The sequence below is a fragment of the Budorcas taxicolor genome, chromosome X (genome assembly GCF_023091745.1).
Source record: "Budorcas taxicolor isolate Tak-1 chromosome X, Takin1.1, whole genome shotgun sequence".
Classification (NCBI taxonomy): domain Eukaryota; kingdom Metazoa; phylum Chordata; class Mammalia; order Artiodactyla; family Bovidae; genus Budorcas; species Budorcas taxicolor.
Window position 1 is genome coordinate 113,819,823 of NC_068935.1, and position 24,580 is coordinate 113,844,402.

Below are 24,580 nucleotides of genomic sequence, written 5' to 3' on the forward strand. Positions count from 1 at the left end.
TGGCGCTTTATGTGGCTCCATTTCTTATGGGAGGAGCCCCCATCCTCACTCAGCGTCACAGCCATTAATACTGTTGGGGACTAGGTCCCTTTGTTGACCTGGGTCTATTCCATTAGAGCAAGGCTCCCACTTCCCCAAAACCAGCTCCAGTGGACACCAGGGGGCACTACAGTTGGTCAGCACTACCCAGGGCCTCCTAGAGCCCAGTATAGGAGGGCCGCTCAGAGTGGCCCCCTTGCAGTGTCGAAGTCTGCTCATCAGCCCTCAGGGCCCTCCTCTAGGACCGAGAGCTTCTCCGGGGGTAGAATCCGGGCCTATCCCCCACAGACCAACGCCTTAGCCTGAGAAACTCTAGCGCACATTCAGCCGATAGCGCTGAGGGACTCATAAGAGCCATATCACAGGGGTGGGATGTGGATGGGTCACTTTTATTGCTGGGAGGGTTGGGAAAGTCCCTTCAGCTCCATTCAGGTCCTCACCTTGGTTCCGGACGAGTCCTGGACACTAAGTCTCCGCCAAACGGTCGCCGCGGCTACCGGCCGATCCGCTCGCTTTCAAAGCGGAAGTGGAGGGGAGCTGCGTAGGGTCCTACGTGGGGTCTCCCAGGGATGACGGCAGGGGCAGCGTGCTACGGGAACCCTGGTAGCTCAATATTCATCCGTCCTCGGGTCCTCCTTGTGCAGTGTATCAGAGCCCAGGATGCCTCCTTCTATGAACCGAAGTCTTCCAGCTCCCAGACAAAGCCCTCGCCTTCCCAAATCCCCCGTGGTGGGAGGCCAGCTCTGCTCTGATCATCTCTGCTTGTCAGGTGGATTGCCACTCTGTGAGCCTCCTTCGTTGGGGGAGAGATCCTCCCACTAGAACTGATGGTCCTCACCTTAAGTCCTCTTAGGGTCAACACACCCCAATCTGCAGATCTCGGTTCTGATCTGGTTAGAGGAGACTCAGCCCTCCCTAATATCACACAGGTTGAAGGAGGGGATCACTCAGAAGTAGCTTTGGGGGCTTCACAGAGCTAAGAATTTACAGAATTCTGTTTGGCTCCCTCTGCAGGCATCCCCGCTAGCACTCAGCATCACATGTGAGGTCCTCCTAGGACTCAGGTCCCTCCCTCTGCAAAACTGCGGCTGATTGTATTAGACAGAGGTCTCACTTCGCTAAGATTTTCTAGACTGAAATCAACCTGACATCTGTGCCCAGCGCTTCCTGGGGTCCACAGCATCAGTGATTTTCCAGGGCCTCCATTTATAGTGTGTGTATAGTGTATAGTGTGTGTATAGTGTGTGTATAGTGTGTATAGTGTGTGTATAGTGTGTATAGTGTATAGTGTGTATAGAGTGTGTATACTGTGTATAGTGTGTATAGTGTGTGTATAGTGTGTATAGTGTATAGTGTGTATAGTGTATAGTGTGTATAGTGTGTGTATAATGTGTAGTGTATAGTGTGTCTATAGTGTGTGTATAGTGTGTATAGTGTATAGTGTGTATAGTGTATAGTGTGTATACTGTGTGTATAGTGTGTAGTGTGTGTATAGTCCACTTTCAGGTCCTCACGATGACACGTGATGAACCCTGTAACTCCACTCTCTGCTTTATGAAGCTTCTTGTCTTCCATCCAGGTCCTAGTCTCCTGAGAATTCCAAGCTGGAAGTCAGGATGATCCTCATGTGATCCTAGTCCATCAGGGCCTCTGAGACTAGACAGTGGGGATGCAACTTGAGTCCTTCTGATTCCTCTTGCTTAACATCCTCACTACATCTACCACAGCCTGGGACTGCTCCTTCTACTGATCTAAGATTCCTCTTCTTAGGCTTTGGGGAACCACATTATTCAGGGGTGATTGTCTCCTCAGTCCTCCTTCATGGAGGTTCCCATATCAGCTTCTGTCCCTTGATTAAAGGCTTCCTGGGGAATGCATATTCCTACAAACAGTGAGCAGTTACCCTCTAGCAAATCTTGGAGAAAATGGGTCTCAGTCCCAAAAGTGATGTAAGATTAGGAAAATGCAGTAGAAATTAAGGAACTCAGGACAGATGGTATGATGACAAAGAGATCTAGGTGATATATTCCTGCTCTTCAGCCACATTTAGGTTGTGTGCTTAATCGCTCAGTCATGTCCCACTGTTTGTGACGCCATGTACTGTAGCCCACAAGGCTCCTCTGTCCATGCAGATTCTCCAGGCAAGAATACTGAAGTGTGTTACATGCCCTCTACCAGGGAATCTGCCCAACCCAGAGATCGAACCCAGGTCTCCCGTATTGCAGGCGCATTCTTTACCATCTGAGTCACCAGATTTAGGGTAGTTCTAAAATATATACTCTCGGCACCTCCCTGTTGGTCCAGTGGTTTTGCACTCCCAATGCAGGGTCCTAGGTTTGATCCCTAGTCGGGCAACTTGATCCCACATGCCACAACTAAAACTCTCACATCCAACAACTTAGAGTTCTCGTGCCACAACTAAAATCTCACATTTCATAACTAAAGAGCCAGCATGTGGCAACAAAGATTCCAAGTGTCACAACTAAGAACCAGAGCAGTCAAAAAATAAGTAGAAATAACTATTTTCAATTAAAACAAAGAAAATGTTTACTTTCTACATAGAAGGTCAGCGCCAGATAATCTTGTAAGCCCTCGATCACTTGAGGCTGTCTGAATTTGCACCTGCAGATGATCATATGCTTACTGAGCAGTATCTCCTGCTCTCCTTTATTCACACCTCTTTATTATTGTGGTGTTTGTACTGCCTTGGCTAGGTGTTCCAGCCCAGTGTTTTCATCACAGAGTCCTTCTTTCTGTCACTCAAGATACATTTTGGAGTGCTAGAGGACAGTGAATTAACTGACTCATGAGCACCTCAGGCCGGGACAAGGGGAGGGCTACACGCTGTGCACAAATTCAGACCAGCGCTCCAGTCCCAGCTCTGGCTCTTATCAGTTGTGTCCACTTGGGTCCATCCCCAACTCGGGGAGCCTCAGGTGAAGTGGCTTTGGTAGGGCTAGTGGCATGGCGCTAAAGCACCTGGCACAGTGCCTGGACCACACTGAGACTTTACACAATATCTGTTCTTCCGATGATTATGATTCTTTTCATCCTGGAGGATACCACCGACCCTGATGAAGTTCTTAAATCCAGGAGATGGCAGAGAATCTGTGGCAGTCTTGGACGTGGAACACCAAATCAGTCCAAAATGCTCTTTAGAAACAATCTTTCATTTCCACTACTAAATCATATTTTGAGTGTGGGGGTAGTATTTTAACTGAACGAAATTCCAAGAATCTAAATTTGATTCCGAGACTAATTCTGTCTTCCTTCCCGGCTGCTCTTTCATCTGAACAACTCCTAGAGACTTCTTTAGTGGTCCAGGGGTTAAGACTCTGCACTCCCAATGCAGGAGGCCTGGGTTCCACCGCTGATCAGGGAACTAGGTCCCACATGGCACAGCTCTGCCGCAACTAATAGTTCACACGCCACAACTAAAGATCGTATATGCCACAACTGAAACATTCCCCATGCCGGAACTAAAGAACTCTCAGGCTGCAAGCAAGATCAAGGATCCTGTGTGCCAAAGACAAGACCAAGCATAGCCAAATAAATAAGTAACTAAATAAAATAAGCCCCTATCTTCATCAATTTCACCATCACCTAAAATATACTCACCTCACAGACTTTGGTGGAATTATCAACATAGCCAGAAACGCTGAATGGAATGCCCTTTCAATAAAATGAGCTGTTTCCACCACTCACAGCAAAGAGTGTCAGCCCACTGGCTTCTGAGTTTCCGGTTTCATTCTACTATTACTCTTTTCACAGAAGCTCCTTGGAGATGCTGTGCATGAAACATCTCGGTTGTGCACTGTGTTCACGGGCACTGGGACAGGAGCACAGGGCACATCCACCCCCACCCCAGGCGGGATTTCTCTCTCGTCTACTCATGTTGCTCTTTAGTCACCCGGTCGTGTCTGACCCTTTTCTACCCCATGGACTGAACAGACTGCTCTGTCCATGGGACTCTCCAGGCAAAAATACTGAACTGGGTAGCCATTTCCTCCTCCAGGGGATCTTCCTGACCCAGGGATTGAACCCACGTCTCCTGCAGTGGCAGGCGGGTTGTTTAGCACCGAGCTGCTTGGGATCCTGATAATTGAAAAGGAATTGTTCAGGGTAGTTTTCCATTCCAGGCTTAAGTCTCTCATCTTTGAGACCCACGATCTGAGGGTCTGGCCTCTATTTAGTGTTTCCACAGCCTCCCCGGTGGGCTCAACATGTAGCCTAACTTAAAACTACCTTCTACCGCCAGACTTTTATTGCCCTAAAGTCTCCAAGTGCCTTGCCTCAGTGTATGTACACTAGACGCCTCATGAGGAAGCCCTCAATCCCCTCACCTCCTTACACCTCATTTTTATTGTGCCCCTAGATCTCAGGTCACCAGCTACTTTATATGAATGCTTCTCTTAGACTCTAGAATTCTATAAGAAGGGGTTGAGTTTAGTTTTCTTAGCATCCTCAAAACCACCCAGAAGCCTTCCAAAGAGCAGATGCTAAGTTCATATTTGAACAACTACAGTGCAAGTGTGCAAGAAAGCCATTTTACTGGGATTTCACTCCTCCCACATTCTTAAATAACCTAAGCCAATCCAGGTAAATAAACTTCAATTTTATAAAGAAAGAATAAAACAAATAAACCAAGAAGTGAAAACCTCTTAAGATTTTTTTCGGTATCTGATAATCACACAGACTTCACTGTGGAAAAATTCCCATTTTCACAAAAACATCCATATTCCAATATCATGTTGTCTTATTCCAAATGACAAGAAATGATTCATGGATTTCATTCTGTGCTATGTACTATGAAAATTCTTATTTTTCAACTTGATTATCTGCAGTATATGTGGGAGCTGTGCCATTAGTATACTTGGACTCTGAAGCTAAACACGTCTTTAATTAAAAGGAACAACATTTAAAATCAGAAGAAAGAAAAGTCTCCAATTTGTGTTTATTGTATAGGAACACAAATACGTTATACGCTGAATTTCCATGAGCCCCACCGTGGCCCTCTGCTAGTGGGAAGATTGCCTGCTTTCTTGAAATGCAATGTGAAGTGTCGCTCAGACTTCACTAGGGGTGGGAGGCGCTTTGGCCACGCTCTGGAAAGTGCAGCGGCCCTGGCACCGTAGGAGCCTGGCTGCAGCTCCGGCTCTGGCTCTCTCTCTTTCGGCTCACAAAGCCTCTTCATACCAGAACGGGAAGGCGCTGGACTTGGTATCACTGACATTAGCCCCAAACTCCCACATTCTCCTATATACCTCTATCTATCACGGAAGCATCCCTTATTAGTTTACAAAATTGTACTCATTCCTTTTTATAGCTTCGTAGTACTCCACTCTGTGGATATATCATGTTGCCTCAATTAACATGTGCATGGACATTTACGTATTTTCCTATGGCTGTGGAGGTCTCTTCAGGGTTAATTTCGGAAAACACTGAACTACTGGCTCAAATGTAAAAGCACATTTAATTTTCTGACATTACCAAATTGTATTTACACTCTAATCTCATTCTTTGACATGTAGTTCTCAAAGAATGACATCAGTATATTCTCTAACACCATATACAAAAGCAAACTGAAAATGGACTAAAGACCTAGCTGTAACAGTGGAAAGCATAAAACTCTTAGAAGATAAAAAGAGCAGAACACCCTCTGACATAAATCTTAATAATATTTTTTTGGATCTGTCTACTACAGCTAGGGAAATAAAAGCAAAAATAAATAAATGGGCTGTAATTAAAGTTAAAAGCTTTTGCACAGCAAAGGAAGCCATCCAAAAAAATGAAAAGCCAACCTGCTATATGGGAGAAAATATTTGCCAATGATATTACCAATAAGGGGTTAATATCCAAGATATATAAACAGTTGATATAACAGTTTAAAAACAACAATCAAGAAAAAGATGGGCAGAATACTTAAATACACATTTTTCCAAAGAAGACATATAAACGGCCGAGAGGCACATGAAAAGATGTTCAACATCATTAATCATCATATGAATGCAAATTAAACCCACAATGAGGTATTATCTTACACCTATCAGAAGGGCTATCATCCCAAAGGAAGAGAAGTCACAAATGCTGGTGAGCATGTGGACAAGATCTGTACACTGTTGGTGGGAATGTCAATTGGTGCAGCCACCATGGATAACAGTTAGGAGGGCCCTCAAAATCTAAAAACAGACCAAACAAATGACCCAGCAATCCCACTCCTGGGTGTATAGCTGAAAAAAAAAAAAAAGCGCACTAATTTGGATGGTCCTCGTCAGGTACGCGATGCTTGTCTGAGTCTAAGGGTTTCCACTGCTCGTCTCCCCTTCCCCTCCAGCCTCATCTACTCTCTGCCAGGGAGCCCTCCCCAGTCCAACCTCCCTGGTTATTAAGAAGGCACCTGTGTCTGGCAGAGCCAGTGTGAGATGAAGAGATAGTCCTTCCCAGCCACCAGATAATCAGGAGGTTTAGCCGGACGTTTGAGCACACACTGAGACAGTGAGGAGTCAGACAAAAAGCACAGACTGTGGCACTGAAATGGATTAATAAGGAACTTAGTGATGTGGCCAGTGACCGTCCAGCACAATATTCTGCAGGTCCAGTTGGGGATGATACATTTCATTGGCAAATCACAATTACAAAAAAGAATGGCAGCCCATATCGAGGCAGTGTATTCTCTGTGACAATTCATTTCCATAAAGACTACCCGTTCACACTACCTAAGGGTGCATTTGCAACAGAATTTATTATCCAGACATGAACACTAATGGCGGCACTCGGCTCGCTACTCTAAGATCACTGTGGTCTCTTGCTTTCATGATTTCTAGAGTTCTCGTGTCCATTTGTTCCCTGCGATGGTACCAACACATTTGGGCTTCCCTGGTGGCTCAGAGGTTAAAGCGTCTGCCTGGGTTCGATCCCTGAGTTGGGAAGATTCCCTGGAGAAAAAAATGGCAACTCACTCCAGTATTCTTGCCTGGAGAATTTCATGGACAGAGGAGCCTGGTGGGCTACAGTCCACAGAGTCACAGAGAGTCAGACACGACCGAGCAACTTCACTTTCACATGCGATCCGAAGCCAGATGATAGCCTCCCCAGTGCCAGAGGTTGCATAGATCTATAAAACAGAAATACGTAAAAGGATTCAGACAGAGAAGGAGAAATATTATATGACATACCTTATACGTATAATTTTAAAAACTGATACAAATGAATTTAATTACAAAATAGAAAGACTTACAGTCTCAGAGAACAAATTTATGGTTGCCGCTGGGAAAGGATGTGCGACAGGGATAGTTACGGGATTTGGGATGGACATGCACACACTGCTATATTTAAAATAGATAAGCAACAAGGATGTACTGTATAACACAGGGAACTCAGCTTAATATTATGTGGCAGTGTTGATGGAAGTTTGGGGGAGAGAGGATACGTGTATATGTATGGCTGAGCCCCTTCACTGTTCACCTGAAAACTGTCACAATATTGTTAATTTGCTATCCCACAACACAAAATAAAAAAAGCTAACATTTTACAAAAACTGTGCCTCCAGTGCAAGGGGTGTGAGTTCAAACCCTGGTTGGGGAATTAAGATCCCATGTGCCACATAGCAAATCAATCAACAAAATATCATCACAGAAAAAAGTGATGGGGCTCCATGAAAGAAATAATTGATAAGCTAGATTTCATTCCCTTTAAACTTCTGCTCTATAAAAATACACCAAGAGAACAAGAAGATGAGTCATAGTCAGGGAGAAAATATTTGCAAAAGACATATCTGATGAAGGCTTTAATCTAAAATATACAAAGAACTCTTAATATTAAGAAGAAGAAAACTAACATCTAAAAAAAAATGGACCAAAGATATGAATAGATACCTCACCAAGGAAGATACACAGATGGCAAACAAGCATATGAAAAGATGCTGCACATCATATACCACTGAAAGTGAAAGTGAAGTCGCTCAGTCGTGTCCCACTCTTTGCGATCCCATGGACTGTAGCGCACCAAGTTCCTCTATCCATGGGATTTCCCAGGCAAGAATACTGGAGGGGGTTGCCAATTCCTTCTCCAGAGGATTTTCCCAACCCAGGGGTCGAACCTGGGTCTCTGGCATTGCAGGTAGACGATTTACCATCTGAGCCAGCAGGGAACCACATACCATTAGGGAACTGCAAATTAGAAAAAAAAAAAAAAATACAAGCAGATACCACAACATGCCTTTCAGAATGGCCAGCATTCAAAGGACTGAAAACACCAAATGCTGCTAAGGATGTGAATCAACAAGAACTCTCATTCCTCGGTGGTGGTGATGGAAAATGGTAGAGTCACTTTGGAAGACAGTTGCAGGTTTCGTAGTCAACTATACATATTCAACACTGCTGGTAGGAATGTAAATTGGTGCAGCCAATTTACAGGGAACATAGTGTAGCAGTTCCTCAAAAAATCAAAAATAACACATAATACTTTCCACAATTCCACTACTATCCAAAGGAATTGAAATCAGGACCGCGAGGAGAGCTCTGCACTCCCATGTTCATTGCAGCACTACTCACAATAGCCAAGAAAGGGAAGCAGCCTAGGTGTCCAGTGACAGATGAATGGATAAAGAAGATGCAAAATATACATTCAATGAACTATCATTCAGCCTAAAAAGAGCTAACCTCTCCAGTTATGACAGCGTGGATAAACCTAGAGGACCTTCTGCTACAGTGAAATAAGCCAGACACAGAAGGACAAATACTGCATGTCATTTATATGAAGAATCTAAAATGGTCAAAGTCAAAAAAGCTGAGAGTAGAGTGGTGGTTGCCATGGTCTATGGCAGGGTAATGAGAAGGAACTGTAGACTTAAAAAACATTCACAACCTATGCAGGAGACAGGGTGCTCAGGGCTGGTGCACTGGGATGACCCTGAGAGATGGCATTGGGAGGTAGGTGGGAGGGGGGTCCATGAAAGGGAACAATGTACACCCATGGCTGATTCATGTCAAGGTATGGCAAAAGCCACTACAATACTCTAAAGTAGTTAGCCTCCAATTAAAATAAATAAAATAAAATAAAACCATTCACAACCTGAAAGTTGACAGGTATGTTCTCTTTGGTACAAACCTTTAGGACTTCAACCCAGGAGGCAGCGTCTCCAGTGACCCTGAGAGAACTGTGCCAAAGAAGGGAGGGGAGGAGCCAGGTTACATAGAAGTTTTGCAGCAAAGGGCAGGTAGTCTGAATATCAAAAGATTATGATAAATGAAGGAGAACCAGATAACCCAGGTTAAGGAATTTAGCACTTTTCCATATATGGAAAGATGCAAGAATCAGGGCTCACTGAAATCATTCCTTTGATATGAACTTCACATATCTGGGGCCTGTATCCTGTATTTTTACTTCCTGTGTTCCCTCAGGGTTCACCATCCGTGGTGGCTGCCATTGTTGATAACTGACACTGTTATTCACTGATACAGCAGGCAGTATTCCAATTCTCAGTATTAATCAAAAGTTACAAAGTTTAATTATACAAAATGAAAAAGTCTCAGGATCCACTATATAATATAGAGCTTATAGTTAAGAATACTATATTGTACACTCTCTAAGAGGTCAAATCTTACGGTAAGTGTTCTTATCACAGATACAGAACATACAGGATGAGCAGGCATCTGTGAAAATGGCCATCATCAAAAATCTATAAACAATAAATGCTAGAGAGGGTGTGGAGAAAAGGGAACTCTCTTGCATTGTTGGTGGAAATGTAAATTGATACAGCCTCTATGGGCTTCCCTGGTGGTTCAGAGGGTAAAGTGTCCGCCTGCAATGCAGGAGACCTGGGTTTGACCCCTCGGTCAGGAAGATCCCCTGGAGAAGGAAATGGCAACCCACTCCAGTACTCTTGCTTGGAAAATCCCATGGACAGAGAAGCCTGGCAGACTACAGTCCATGGGATCGTAAGGAGTTGGAAACGACTGAGTGACTTCACTTTCTTTCTTTCTATGGAGAAGAGTATGAAGTTTCCTTAAAAATTAGGAATAAAACTACCACATGACCCAACCATCCCACTACTGGGCATAAACCGTTAGGAAACCATAACTGAATAAGACACATGTACTCCAATGTTCATTGCAGCACTATTAACAACACATAGGCCACAGAAGCAACCTAGATGTCCATCGATGCATGGATAAAGCAGCTTTGGTACATGTATACAATGAAATACTACTCAGCCATGACAAAGACCATATTTGAGTGAGTTCCAATGTAGTGGGTGAACCTAGGGCCTATTATACAGAGTGAAGAGAGTCAGAAAGAGAAATATAAACATTGCATACTGACACATACACATGAAATCTAGGAGACAGCACTGATGAATGTATTTGTGGGGCAGGATGGAGACGCAGGCATAGAGGACAGACTTGGTGACAAAGGGGTGGAGGAGAGGGAGGGACAAACTGAGAGTAATCCTGAAACATACACATTACCATATGGAACATCGACAGCCAATGGGGATTTGCTGTGTGATGCAGGGAGCTCAAACAGGTGCTCTGTGATAACCTAGAGGGGTGGGAAGGAGTGGGAGGTGGGGGGATGTTCAAGGGGGGGGGACATATGTATACCTATGGCGGATTCATGTTGATGTATGGCAGAAACCAACACAATAGGGTAAAGCAACTATACTCTGATTAAAAATAAACTTAAAAAAGGAAGAGAGGGACATTTTGGAGGTAATGGATATGCTTACAGCATAAACTGTGGTGGTCATTTCACAGGAGTAGACTTAACTCCAAACTCATCAATAAATTAAACATGTATAGGTTTTTGTATGTCAATCATACCTCAATAAATTGTCTTTTTTGAAACCAACTAAATAGATGAGAAAGCAATGGAAACAGTGACAGACTTTATTTTGGGGGGCTCCAAAATCACTGCAGATGGTGACTGCAGCCACGAATATAAAAGACGCTTGCTTCTTTGAAGAAAAGTTATGACCAACCTAGACAGAACATTAAAAACCAGAGACATTACTTTGCCAACAAAGGTCCGCTGGTCAAGGCTATGGTTTTGCCAGTAGTCATGAACGGATTTGAGAGTTGGACTGTGAAGAAGGCTGAGCGCCGAAGAATTGATGCTTTTGAACTGTGGTGTTGGAGAAGACTCTTGAGAGTCCCTTGGACTGCAAGGAGATCCAACCAGTCCATTCTGAAGGAGATCAACCCTGGGATTTCTTTGGAAGGAATGATGCTAAAGCTGAAACTCCAGTACTTTGGCCACCTCATGCGAAGAGTTGACTCATTGGAGAAAACCCTGATGCTGGGAGGGATTGGGGGCAGGAGGAGAAGGGGACGACCGAGGATGAGATGGCTGGATGGCATCACGGACTCGATGGACGTGAGTCTGAGTGAACTCTGGGAGACGGTGATGAACAGGGAGGCCTGGCGTGCTGTGATTCATGGGGTCACGAAGAGTCGGACACGACTGAGCGAATGAACTGAACTGAACTGAAGCATAGGTTCATTTTTGATATCTGTACACTCTTTTTCTATTTTGTAAATAAGTTTATTTCTATCATTTTTTAAAATGATATTTCCACATCTGAGTGATGTGACATTTGTCTTTGTCTGACTTCACTTAATATGAAAAGTGCAAAGATGCCCACTTTCTCCACTTTTACTCAACATGATTTCAGAAGTCCTAGCCGTGACAATCAGAGAAGAAAGAAAAGGAATGCAAGTTGGAAAAGAAGTGAACCTGCACCGTTTGCAGATGACATGATACTAGATATACAAAAGCCTACAGTTGCTGCGAGAAAACTACTAGAGCTCATCAATGAATTGGTAAAGTTGCAGGATACAAAATTAACACCCAGTGATTTTCTTAATGACATATGGGAAACCACCTGTTGCCTCTTGTTTGCAAAAGCTGCTTCCCCTATCATTTAGATATTTTGAAGTCAAACCTCTTTCTGAAATTATCAGATCATCCTTTGCTGGCATTAACTTTTCCAGCTTTAGATCCCTCACCCACTTTGGCTTTAGGTTGTTATAATGCCTTTGCTTTTTCTTCAATCATGTTAGAGTCTGTAGATATGCCTTGCTTATAGCAATCCTGCACCCACATACAAGCTGTATCTTCAATACAAGATAAAAACGTATTTCACTAAAAGCACAAGATTTTCACACCTGCTGGTGTAGCTGCAGTGATGGCTTCATAAATTTCCTTTTCCTTTTCTTACAGTATTCCTTATGCTGGATTCATTCATCTTGAAATGGTGGCAACCATGACTGCAGATCCAAACCAGTATACAACGAGCAATCCAACCTTTTTGTATAATGTCATGACTTCTCTCTGCTTCTTGAGAGCACTTCCAGCACCACGAGCGGCACTTCACATGAGTCCTATTGTGTTATTCAAAGTTTACAGTATCGTACCTAACGGAGTAAGAAATAGCTGTGAACCATTGGTGATCACAGTTTTTGAGATAACAGTTTACTATAGAAACTGTTCATCATAGATGCATAGTGCTATTCATGATCCATGTCTGTGTGTGTGTGTGTTGTTCTTACCAATACAAGTGCAGCTGATCTAAGTTTCATGCTTACCTGTGGTACTTGAATTTCTTAATTGGATTCTGGACCTTCTATAAAGGTTATTTTGCTACTTATATACCTTTAAAATCTGGGCTGCGGAGGGGAAACAGGGGCTGGGAATTCCTGTTCCCCTCTATTGCAGATGCCACACAGACAAGACCTTTTTCTCTTTTAATTTCCTGATATGAACAATTTCACTCACTGTCCATCATGATTGGCAAGAAACTCCCAATTCTCTTGTCATGTCATCTTGTTCTGAACCACAAAAGGAGATTCAAGGATTTCTGATTCAATATAAACACCTTTGTGCTTATACTGAAATACAGCAATAAATGGGATATACTTTGTTCATAAACACAAAAATGGAAGTCAAATTAACCTTCAGTTACAAGAAGCCTATTCCAATAGTGCCAAAAAGAAACTCCTAAACAGAAAAAGATACATCTCCCAGTTACTGAGGTCAAGCAAGAACAAAATAAGACATAAAATGTGCTCCCTTCAGATCCACCTTGGCACTCAGTTACTTGGAGTACTTACTTCTCTTTTCAACCACAAGATGAAGGATCTGCCCTGGATGTCACTATGTGGTTGGAGCTGGCGGACTCGGTTCTGGAACGTGCCCGGCCCATGGCAGTAGCGCTCTGTCTCTCTCAGCTCTCGAGGCCTCTCTCTACCTCATCCTATGATGGAATTCAGGACCTCCCAGGGCTGACAGCACGAAGTGGACGCTACAGAACCCCAGTGGTTCTGGGTGGCTATTTCTTTCACTTCTTTTTAAGGGGCCTCACATATAGGTTTGACAGTTCCTACTCTGACCTGAGATTGCCCTCCTTAGACCGACGGTCTCAAGTCCCTGACGACTGTACTGAGACAACAGAAAAGAGATGCTCAGCTTGAGAGCTCTGCCCGAAGGCTTCCTACACCTCATATTCTGGGCTGTTGCTTTCCTCAGTCCAGTTGCATGGGTGTCTTCCTAAAGGCCCTTGCCCCTTTGATTAAAGCCTTCATGGGAAATGCCACATCCCTGGACGGCTCTGAGTACTTTCTCTCCTGCAGACCTTGCAGAGAAGGAATCCCTGTCCTAGGAGTGATAAGAGATAGGAAATCCATGGCGTAAGTAAGGGGGCCCAGGTAGAGACCTGTGAGAGAAACAAAACGTGGTAACCTGTCCCTTCTCTCCTTCAGCCAGACTTCTCAGGCAACCTCTGTTCTAATCAATAACCTTTATATTTTAGATGTAACAGATTTCTTTTATACAAAGGAATGGCTGTGAGATGAGGTTTTGAGTCCCTTACTGATCTTATAAGCTTATCTAAAACTGAAAACTTTCAGAGCTTTAAGATGTTTGAACCCTCATATGTGTGGGCAGATGATCCTATTGCCAGCAAATACTATCTCTTTTTTCCTCTCTTCATATGTCATATTTATTTTGGCATTATTATTATTATTGCTCTGGCTATGGATTACAATAAAATAGTTTGACCTGAGAGTCTCTCTTCTTAATGCTTCATACATTTCACAGTAATGAGAATAAAAAGGGAAGTAAGGGCACAAGTCAGACCAGGCTTGCAGGAGTGAGAGGGTGAGCTTTAGACTAAGTCAAATCAAGGGCCTATGACCATCCCTGTCACTTAAACAGCCATGGAAAAGTTGGTCATATCGGTAAACTCTCTGAGAGTGCCTTGGGTTCTTTAACTGTGAAGGGAGTTTGACAAGCCCTGTCTGGAAGGACTGCTGGCATGTGGTGGTAACTGTAAAGCTTCTGCCACAGAGCCTGGCAGGCACCATGACCCTCCCTTCTCATGACTGGTGGCTGCCCTTTCATCTCCCTTAGGCCTAATATGGGGTTTCCCTGGTGGCTCAGCAGTAAAGGATCCACCTGTGATACAGGAGCTGCAGGAGATGCAGACTCAGTCTCTGGGTCAGGAAGATCCCCTGGAGGAGGAAATGGCAACCCCCCCTAGAATTCTTCCTTGCCATATCCCATGGACAAAGGAGCCTGGCAGGCTACAGTCCATGGAGTCACAAAAGAGTCAGACATGACTTAGCAATTCAAGAAGAAGGCCTGGTATAAAGAAGTGAGGGAGAGCCCTGCCTGACAGTCTTCCCCTGAGCTTTCTAGAACTGACATCAAAGGGTAGGGCATGACTCTCCTTTGTCCCCTCTATTCAGGGATGAGTAGACCCACAGTCTGCTTGGGCTTCACACTTTGACTTCTGGTGGGGCCTGGGGAATCCCCTCCTTCTAGACCTGAGGCCTATCTCCTCATAGTAAGACCGATACCTCCCTGTGAGCCTGGAAGAGGAAATAAGGCGGCCTTATCGAGCCACCCCCTACCCATAGTCTTGCCACAGTCTCACAACTGTGAGCTGTGGCAAGCTCCTTGAGAATGACAGACGGTTCCTCTCAAGGTCCCAAATCAGGGTCCAAAATTGACCCTCAGCCAAGCCCAAGACTCCCCCTTCTGTTGACATGGGACCACCACCATCAGACCAAAACCCTAACTTTCCTGCTACTCCTCGGTCAGAGCTGAAGGGCCCCTTGGCCTAGTAAAACTGCCTGAGGCCTTCTGGGCTGAGAGTAGGGAACATACTGTGTGGCCATCCTGGTATTTGTGTTCCCATGTTCTTTGCTGTCCTCACCGTCTTGGAAATATTCCCCAACTGGAAACATTCCCTGACTTGCCTTAAAGCTTCTCCACCCAGGCCGGTAATTCCCTGATCCCTGAGGAAGAAGAGGAGTTTGCCTCATAGGGCCACCACAGGCCATGGTCTTCTGAGGCTAACAGTAGTGGAAGGACGATGTTCTGCCCCCACTGTTTTGAGGCGGGTGGTCTTTGCAAGTCTTCAGAGTCCTTACCTTGACTTCTGGCACAATGTGGAAATCATCCTTCTGCTGAGCTTCGGCTGCTCCCTTTGATCAGGATGAGGTTCCTTACCTCCATGTGATCCTCTGGGAGGAAGTGAGCAGGACTCCCCATGTCACCAGGCCTAGTGGCACAATCTCAGGCCTGAAAACAGGCCTGACAGTGCCTTCTGTAGCCCCCTTCCTTCTGGGAGGGATCCTTCGCTGTCAGCCTGTATCATCAGTTGACTCCTGTTAGGAACTGGGTACCCTTCCTCAGCTGATACAGGCTCCCTCCATTAGCCCAAGGACTTTAAAGCCCTGAAGCCATTTGCCTTCAGAAAATAAGGGATAAACCTAGTCTGAAAGCCCTGCCTGTTCCCTCCCAGGGCCCATCACATTTGCAGGACTTTCTGAGAATTTATCTGTAATGGGGTAGTTGGCTGCCACACACTTCATACAGGACTGTACAAATGTCATGCCTGGGATTTCCACTCTCTGATGAAGAGCCAGCCTACAAACCAAGGTCATCTCCTTGAAACCCTCCAGGCAGAAGTCAGGTGGCCCTTGACTTGGCCAGCACTTACCTATGCCTCCCAGGGCTAGCTGGAGAGGAGGGACCAAGTGTAGCCCTGCCGGCTGTGGATTGAGGGGCTTCGTGTCCACACCCTGGGTCCTCACTTTGACTCTGCGCCCTTCCTGGGGCTCTATTCTCTGCAGATTCCCAATGGCCCCACCTTCCCAGGACCTGAGTTGAAAGTGTTAAGCACAGCAGCCCAGATAGTTCTGGACTTCATGGGCTTGCCAATGAGGACGCGTCTTAAGGATCCTACTGTTCTGGATGGGTCTTTCCATCACGCTCATTCAGGTTAATCACCATCATTTCTGAGAGACTGATTCTCCCTACCAGCCTCAGAACTCTGCGAGACCGAGACCAAGTTTCTTAGGTCTCCGAGAAGCCTGAAGAATAAGTGAGGCTATGCTAAGGCTAATAGACTAAGCCTAACAGTTCTGAATTCCTCTGTGTCTGAGATCAGAAGGGAGTCCTGTCCCAGTCACCACCATCCCCCATATTCTTGCGTCTTGCTCTCCTCAACCCTCCTACATCGGGTCGTCATCTTGCTTTCTGTGTCTTGGATTCAAGGCCTTTGGGGAAATTCCACGTCTCCACAAACTCTTCAGCTATGTTTGCTCTGCAGTGCTACAGAGAATGGGTCCCTGTCCCAGGAGTGATGGGAGATGGAGAAGCTATAGTCCAAGGCAGGAGTCCCAGGACAGGTGGTAGTCCTTTAGGGAGAAAAAGGTAGATCAATCTATCTCCTCAGCCACGTGAAGATTCTCACGTCATTTCTGTTCTGATAGGTTTACTTTCTACAGGGAAGAGACTGTAAGGATGACATGGAGACTCCTTGGTCTTCAGAGGTTATCTAACATGGCCAATGTACACGCTTATACTGTCCCTGAATATTGTTTTTTTCACTTACCTATGAGTAGTGAGTAAGGGATACATACCTTTGTTAAGGATACCTGGCATTCTTACTGCACTGGCTACACATTTTGATCCAGTAGCCTGAGCACAAGGGCAATCTTTTCTATCACCTAGGACAAATTATGGAGTCCTGAGAAAAGCACTGAAATAAATGATACAGGGTGGGGACTTTCCTGGTGGTCCAATGGCTAGGATTCCAGGCTCCCAATGCAGGGGGCCCAGGTTTGATCCCTGGTCAGGGAACTAGACCACACGTGCAGCAACTAAGATCCAGCACAGCTAAATAAATAAATAAATAAAAATAAATAAGGAAATGTCAAATGTTAAAAGGACTTGTTAAAAAAAAAGACAAGGGTATGTCTCAGGTTGGGGGGAAAACAACAGTATGTGTGCCAAAGTAGTTCAGAGCAGGAGTCTATTGCCTGCTGTCATTTACCAGCCTTACGTATTTAAGCACAAAACCAAACTCTATGAGCCTTGGGCTCTCCACTGTGAAGGAAGTTTGATAAGCCTTTTCTTGTCAGATTGGTGGAATATAGGTATTTATGGAAAGCTTCTGTCATGGCGCCTGTCTCTACTGAAACATTAGGAGAAACAGCAGTTATTACTATGATTATCTTGACCTCAGATGTTACATCAGCTGGATTTTTTTTCAATCTATCAGATGTCAGAAACTATGAAGCATTCCAACTGGGAAAAGAAAAGACCCAACCTCCCAAATCAGCCAAAATTCAGCTAAGCAATGAAACCAAAGTAATATGTTCTCTCCGACCCCTCTTTACCCTGCTTCTTTCTTGTTCTTCATGAAGTAGAGAGTATCTCAGCCTCTTCCATAGAATGACAGCATCTCTGAGAAACTATCATGAATGCACAGAGGCTAGGACTTCTTTTGACTAAACATCACCAGTACAAGCATGAAGACTTCTGAAGAGCAGATTCTCAATGTTTGTGTAAAAGAAGAGCCACGAATAAATCATTTGCTGTAATTTATATTCTCAAACATTCTTGAAAACCATAAAGCATAAGCAGAGGCAGGTATGTCTCTTTTACATTTCCAAAGAGGGAGACTAACCAGAGAGTAAAGCAAGCCAAAAACTGTAGGAATTTCAGCTATCTCCCTCACAATGTATTAATGTTCTGAGCCTCTATTAGTGTGGTGTTTTTTGCATTTCTAAGGACACTCTTATTCTTAACTGATGTTATTCTCACCCTGGATCACAAAGGTGATGTGAGGATTTCCAATATTTATTTGAGAAAACAAAATTTTTGCTCCTAAATCTGACCAACAGCAAACTGTGTGTGACCCATGTTATTCATATGCTTATATCATGAATCTAAATGACCTTTCTGTTGAAAAATTTTAAGAACTGAAAATTGGAGGAAATAAAGTCAACAAGTTATTGATGCATTTCAGGAACACAGACTGACAGGCTGCTCCACGCACAAAGTGAACAACGGGCTTCAGACCACACTAGGGGCGAGATGAGCGGCTGGATGCGGCCCTGGGGTGCTCAGTGGTCAAAGCCGAAGGCCCAGCAGCAGCTGAGGGTGCAGTGCCAGGCCTGGCTGAAGCAGAAGGGCCAGCAGCGGCTGAGGGTGCAGTGCCAGGCCTGGCTGAAGCAGAAGGGCCAGCAGCGGCTGAGGCAGCAATGCTAGGCTTGGTCGAAGCAGAAGGGCCAGCGCTGGCTGAGGCAGCACTGCCAGGCCAGGATGAAGCAGAAGGGCCAGCACCGGCTGAGGGTGCAGTGCCAGGCCTGGCTGAAGCAGAAGGGCCAGCAGCGGCTGAGGCAGCAATGCCAGGCTTGCTCGAAGCAGAAGGGCCAGCGCTGGCTGAGGCAGCAGTGCCAGGCCAGGATGAAGCAGAAGGGCCAGCACCGGCTGAGGGTGCAGTGCCAGGCCTGGCTGAAGCAGAAGGGCCAGCAGCGGCTGAGGCAGCAATGCCAGGCTTGGTTGAAGCAGAAGGGCCAGCGCTGGCTGAGGCAGCACTCCCAGGGCAGGATGAAGCAGAAGGGCCCGCAGCGGCTGAGGCAGCAATGCCAGGCTTGCTCGAAGCGGGAGGGCCAGCGCTGGCTGAGGCAGCAATGCCAGGCTTGCTCGAAGCGGGAGGGCCAGCGCTGGCTGAGGCAGCACTGCCAGGCTTGGTCGAAGCAGAAGGGCCAGCAGTGGCTGAGGCAGCAATGCCAGGCTTGGTCGAAGCAGAAGGGCCAGCGCTGGCTGAGGCAGCAGTGCCAGGCCAGGATGAAGCAGAAGGGCCAGCACCGGCTGAGGGTGCAGTGCCAGGCCTGGCTGAAGCAGAAGGGCCAGCAGCGGCTGAGGCAGCAATGCCAGGCTTGGTCGAAGCAGAAGGGCCAGCGCTGGCTGAGGCAGCACTGCCAGGGCAGGATGAAGCAGAAGGGCCAGCACCGGCTGAGGGTGCAGTGCCAGGCCTGGCTGAAGCAGAAGGGCCAGCAGCGGCTGAGGCAGCAATGCTAGGCTTGGTCGAAGCAGAAGGGCCAGCAGCGGCTGAGGCAGCAATGCCAGGCTTGGTCGAAGCAGAAGGGCCAGCAGCGGCTGAGGCAGCAATGCCAGGCTTGGTCGAAGCAGAAGGGCCAGCGCTGGCTGAGGCAGCACTCCCAGGGCAGGATGAAGCAGAAGGGCCAGCAGCGGCTGAGGCAGCAATGCCAGGCTTGCTCGAAGCGGGAGGGCCAGCGCTGGCTGAGGCAGCACTGCCAGGCTTGGTCGAAGCAGAAGGGCCAGCAGCGGCTGAGGCAGCAATGCTAGGCTTGGTCTAAGCAGAAGGGCCAGCAGCGGCTGAGGCAGCAATGCCAGGCTTGGTCGAAGCAGAAGGGCCAGCGCTGGCTGAGGCAGCACTCCCAGGGCAGGATGAAGCAGAAGGGCCAGCAGCGGCTGAGGCAGCAATGCCAGGCTTGCTCGAAGCGGGAGGGCCAGCGCTGGCTGAGGCAGCACTGCCAGGCTTGGTCGAAGCAGAAGGGCCAGCAGCGGCTAAGGCAGCAATGCCAGGCTTGGTCGAAGCAGAAGGGCCAGCAGCGGCTGAGGCAGCAATGCCAGGCTTGGTCGAAGCAGAAGGGCCAGCGCTGGCTGAGGCAGCACTGCCAGGCTTGGTCGAAGCAGAAGGGCCAGCGCTGGCTGAGGCAGCACTGCCAGGCTTGGTCGAAGCAGAAGGGCCAGCAGCGGCTGAGGCAGCAATGCCAGGCTTGGTCGAAGCAGAAGGGCCAGCGCTGGCTGAGGCAGCAATGCCAGGCTTGGTCGAAGCAGAAGGGCCAGCGCTGGCTGAGGCAGCACTGCCAGGCTTGGTCGAAGCAGAAGGGCCAGCAGCGGCTGAGGCAGCAATGCCAGGCTTGGTCGAAGCAGAAGGGCCAGCGCTGGCTGAGGCAGCAGTGCCAGGCCAGGATGAAGCAGAAGGGCCAGCACCGGCTGAGGGTGCAGTGCCAGGCCTGGCTGAAGCAGAAGGGCCAGCAGCGGCTGAGGCAGCAATGCTAGGCTTGGTCGAAGCAGAAGGGCCAGCAGCGGCTGAGGCAGCAATGCCAGGCTTGGTCGAAGCAGAAGGGCCAGCAGCGGCTGAGGCAGCAATGCCAGGCTTGGTCGAAGCAGAAGGGCCAGCGCTGGCTGAGGCAGCACTCCCAGGGCAGGATGAAGCAGAAGGGCCAGCAGCGGCTGAGGCAGCAATGCCAGGCTTGCTCGAAGCGGGAGGGCCAGCGCTGGCTGAGGCAGCACTGCCAGGCTTGGTCGAAGCAGAAGGGCCAGCGCTGGCTGAGGCAGCACTGCCAGGCTTGGTCGAAGCAGAAGGGCCAGCAGCGGCTGAGGCAGCAATGCCAGGCTTGGTCGAAGCAGAAGGGCCAGCGCTGGCTGAGGCAGCACTGCTAGGCTTGGTCGAAGCAGAAGGGCCAGCGCTGGCTGAGGCAGCACTGCCAGGCTTGGTCGAAGCAGAAGGGCCAGCAGCGGTTGAGGCAGCAATGCCAGGCTTGGTCGAAGCAGAAGGGCCAGCGCTGGCTGAGGCAGCAGTGCCAGGCCAGGATGAAGCAGAAGGGCCAGCACCGGCTGAGGGTGCAGTGCCAGGCCTGGCTGAAGCAGAAGGGCCAGCAGCGGCTGAGGCAGCAATGCTAGGCTTGGTCGAAGCAGAAGGGCCAGCAGCGGCTGAGGCAGCAATGCCAGGCTTGGTCGAAGCAGAAGGGCCAGCAGCGGCTGAGGCAGCAATGCCAGGCTTGGTCGAAGCAGAATGGCCAGCGCTGGCTGAGGCAGCTCTCCCAGGGCAGGATGAAGCAGAAGGGCCAGCAGCGGCTGAGGCAGCAATGCCAGGCTTGCTCGAAGCGGGAGGGCCAGCGCTGGCTGAGGCAGCACTGCCAGGCTTGGTCTAAGCAGAAGGGCCAGCAGTGGCTGAGGCAGCAATGCCAGGCTTGGTCGAAGCAGAAGGGCCAGCAGCGGCTGAGGCAGCAATGCCAGGCTTGGTCGAAGCAGAAGGGCCAGCGCTGGCTGAGGCAGCACTGCCAGGCTTGGTCGAAGCAGAAGGGCCAGCGCTGGCTGAGGCAGCACTGCCAGGCTTGGTCGAAGCAGAAGGGCCAGCAGCGGCTGAGGCAGCAATGCCAGGCTTGGTCGAAGCAGAAGGGCCAGCAGCGGCTGAGGCAGCAATGCCAGGCTTGGTCGAAGCAGAAGGGCCAGCAGCGGCTGAGGCAGCAATGCCAGGCTTGGTCGAAGCAGAAGGGCCAGCGCTGGCTGAGGCAGCACTCCCAGGGCAGGATGAAGCAGAAGGGCCAGCAGCGGCTGAGGCAGCAATGCCAGGCTTGCTCGAAGCGGGAGGGCCAGCGCTGGCTGAGGCAGCACTGCCAGGCTTGGTCGAAGCAGAAGGGCCAGCAGCGGCTGAGGCAGCAATGCCAGGCTTGGTCGAAGCAGAAGGGCCAGCAGCGGCTGAGGCAGCAATGCCAGGCTTGGTCGAAGCAGAAGGGCCAGCGCTGGCTGAGGCAGCAGTGCCAGGCCAGGATGAAGCAGAAGGGCCAGCACCGGCTGAGGGTGCAGTGTCAGGCCTGGCTGAAGCAGAAGGGCCAGCAGCGGCTGAGGCAGCAATGCCAGGCTTGGTCGAAGCAGAAGGGCCAGCGCTGGCTGAGGCAGCACTCCCAGGGCAGGATGAAGCAGAAGGGCCAGCAGCGGCTGAGGCAGCAATGCCAGGCTTGCTCGAAGCGGGAGGGCCAGCGCTGGCTGAGGCAGCAATGCCAGGCTTGCTCGAAGCGGGAGGCCCAGCGCTGGCTGAGGCAGCACTGCCAGGCTTGGTCGAAGCAGAAGGGCCAGCAGTGGCTGAGGCAGCACTGCCAGGCTTGGTCGAAGCAGAAGGGCCAGCAGCGGCTGAGGCAGCAATGCCAGGCTTGGTCGAAGCAGAAGGGCCAGCGGCGGCTGAGGCAGCAATGCCAGGCTTGGTCGAAGCAGAAGGGCCAGCGCTGGCTGAGGCAGCACTGCCAGGCCAGGATGAAGCAGAAGGGCCAGCAGCGGCTGAAGCAGCAGTGCCAGGCCTGAGTGAGGCAGAAGGGCCAGCCCTGGCTGCACCTCTGTCTCCGGTGCTCTCTACCTCCTCTCTCCAAGCCTCCTCATACTGTGGCAGGAAGGCAGTATGACCCGAATCCTTGACCTTGGCCAAAAACTCCAGGACTTTCGTCTTGCTGGTTTCTGTCAGCAATTTAGGACCCCACAGGAACTCATAGCGAGGGGGATCGCTGCCGGGCACCTGGCGGTACTCCAGATACCCTTCCCGCACCAGATCTTCTGTGATGAGCTTCCTGGGCTCTCCAAAGATGAAGTGACTTCTTCCATCATAGATGCCCAGCATATTCAGGAACTTCCAGATCTTCTCCTCAGGGGCGTGGTTGCCATTCAGGTAGATGACACCCAGCAGGGGCATCAGAAGGCCATTCTTCGGCAGCCCCCAGTCACCTCTCATAGACTCACTGTCGCTGAGATCTAGGTTGCTCACCAGGGTATAGCAGTGACTGTTGGGCCTGACTTCCTTCAGCACCAGGCCAAACACCAGCTCCATGCGCTCAGAGGCCCTGCTAAGGATCTCAGGGAATTGCTCCCTGTACCTTCTAGTGACTGCCTTCAGCATTTCAGACCTCTTAATGAGCGCCCTCATCTTATACTTACACAGCATGTACTGCACCAACACCTCTGCCTTCCAGGTCAGAAGATCTGTATGAGAGCTCGCAGCAGCAGCTGAGGCCTGCGAGGAATTTTCCCCCTCCTGAACTTGGCCCTCGGCACCTAGACCAGATCTTGAGCGTGCTGCGGCACCAACACCAGATCTCGAGCGTGCTGCGCGCCCGACACCAGATCTTTTGCGTACAGCACCTGCAGCAGCACTGGTGGTGCCTTGGGCTCCCTGAGGCTCCTTGGAGGTGCCAGCAGCAGACGAGCTTGAGGGACCGCTCTCTGAATCAGGAGGGGAGGAGGAGGTGGTCTCTTCTCCCCCAGATGTGGTAGCCTGATCATGAAGACCCTGGGTCTCAGCCCGGGCCTGGCGACGTTTCTCACGAGCACGGTGCTTACTCTTCTGCCCACGAGGCATGATGGCTGTGGTCAGGGAGCGCAGGCAGGAGTCTGGGCCAACAGACAGGAGGTGTGGGCACCTGGAGGATGGAGAATGAGGTGACATGAGCACCTTAAAACAGGAGATTCTACCTTGGCTTAATCAAAGGCCGCCTCTGCAGGTGTCCTTGAGGACACTGCCCTAGGAACCCACAAGGCTCCTGTTGTCCTGCTCAGCCTTTCCCCACACAATCCCACAGAGGAAGAATAGAGGCCTTACTTTTCCTCTGCGACCTCTCAGCCCTGCTTTGGATTCACTCAGGTGCCAGCAGGTGCCAGCAGTGGGGTTCTCTAAGTTCTACTTCAGTGTTATCACTCAAGTCCTGGCGGAGCCTTGGCACCCTTCCCTCTGCTACACTGATGCAGACACTTTAGACATCCCCATGATCCAGAGGTAAGTGAAGGGATGCCTCAGTCCACCTCCCTGCCAGGAGATAGACAACCAGTGCTGAGAGCTCATTAGCGTCTTTTCTATCCTGAGTTCACTGGAATCATCATGCAAGGTCCTTACCTTGGCTCCTTAAAACATTGGGCACCATTATCCATTTGCGGACTGCTGTGTGCACCCTCAGACTAGACATTTCCCCTCCTGTAGACTTCGTATAAAACAGTAAAGAAAGTGCTCAGCCTCACAGCCCTTCCCTGAGATTTCCTGGGCTGAAATCTGAGGGTTGGGATGGATGCACTGGGTCCCCACTCAGGTTCCTGTGAGGCTGGATCCCGGGGACATGATGGGCCGCCCCTCCTCTCTCCCGCCGGCCGGGGAAGTCCCTAAGGGAAGGAGCTTCCCCGATTCCAGGGACCAATGACAGCACCCTTCGCCAGCGAAAGCCGCCCCGCCCCAGCCACGCAGAAGGACCTGTCAGCCTGTGACCCCTCGGCCTGGTGACCTATCCGAACCCCTGTTCACTAGCTGTACCTTTTTGGGCGATCTAGCCTGACCACCCCGCACAACGATCGCATATAAACCACTCCTCAGCACAGTCTGGGCGCAGACTTCCTCGACCTGCCTCGTTCTGGTCCGGGAATCCCGATCGGGAGCGCTTCCCCATTAAAGCCTGTTAGA

General features: G+C 49.0%; 1 protein-coding gene across 1 annotated transcript; it reads right to left on the reverse strand.

Annotated features, from left to right (window-relative positions):
* Positions 1-257: 257 nt before the first annotated feature.
* LOC128069624 (melanoma-associated antigen B2-like) lies at positions 258-23,494 on the reverse strand. Its single transcript, XM_052662746.1, has 4 exons — positions 23,221-23,494; positions 22,265-23,190; positions 480-551; positions 258-314 (listed from the first exon to the last, which is right to left on the reverse strand). The coding sequence occupies exons 1-4, from the start codon at positions 23,492-23,494 to the stop codon at positions 258-260; spliced, it is 1,329 nt and encodes a 442-aa protein (XP_052518706.1).
* Positions 23,495-24,580: the final 1,086 nt, after the last annotated feature.

What these genes read in the sequence shown, in the direction of transcription:
- LOC128069624 (XM_052662746.1), bottom strand. Translation starts at nt 23,494, where the DNA reads ATGCCTCGTGGGCAGAAGAGTAAGCACCGTGCTCGTGAGAAACGTCGC. An exon ending in CAGCCGCTGCTGGCCCTTCT is followed by an intron (nt 552 to 22,264) that starts GCTTCGACCAAG and finishes CCGCTTTGAAAG; the next exon opens with CGAGCGGATCGGCCGGTAGC. An exon ending in AGGACTCGTCCGGAACCAAG is followed by an intron (nt 315 to 479) that starts GTGAGGACCTGA and finishes TGTGGGGGATAG; the next exon opens with GCCCGGATTCTACCCCCGGA.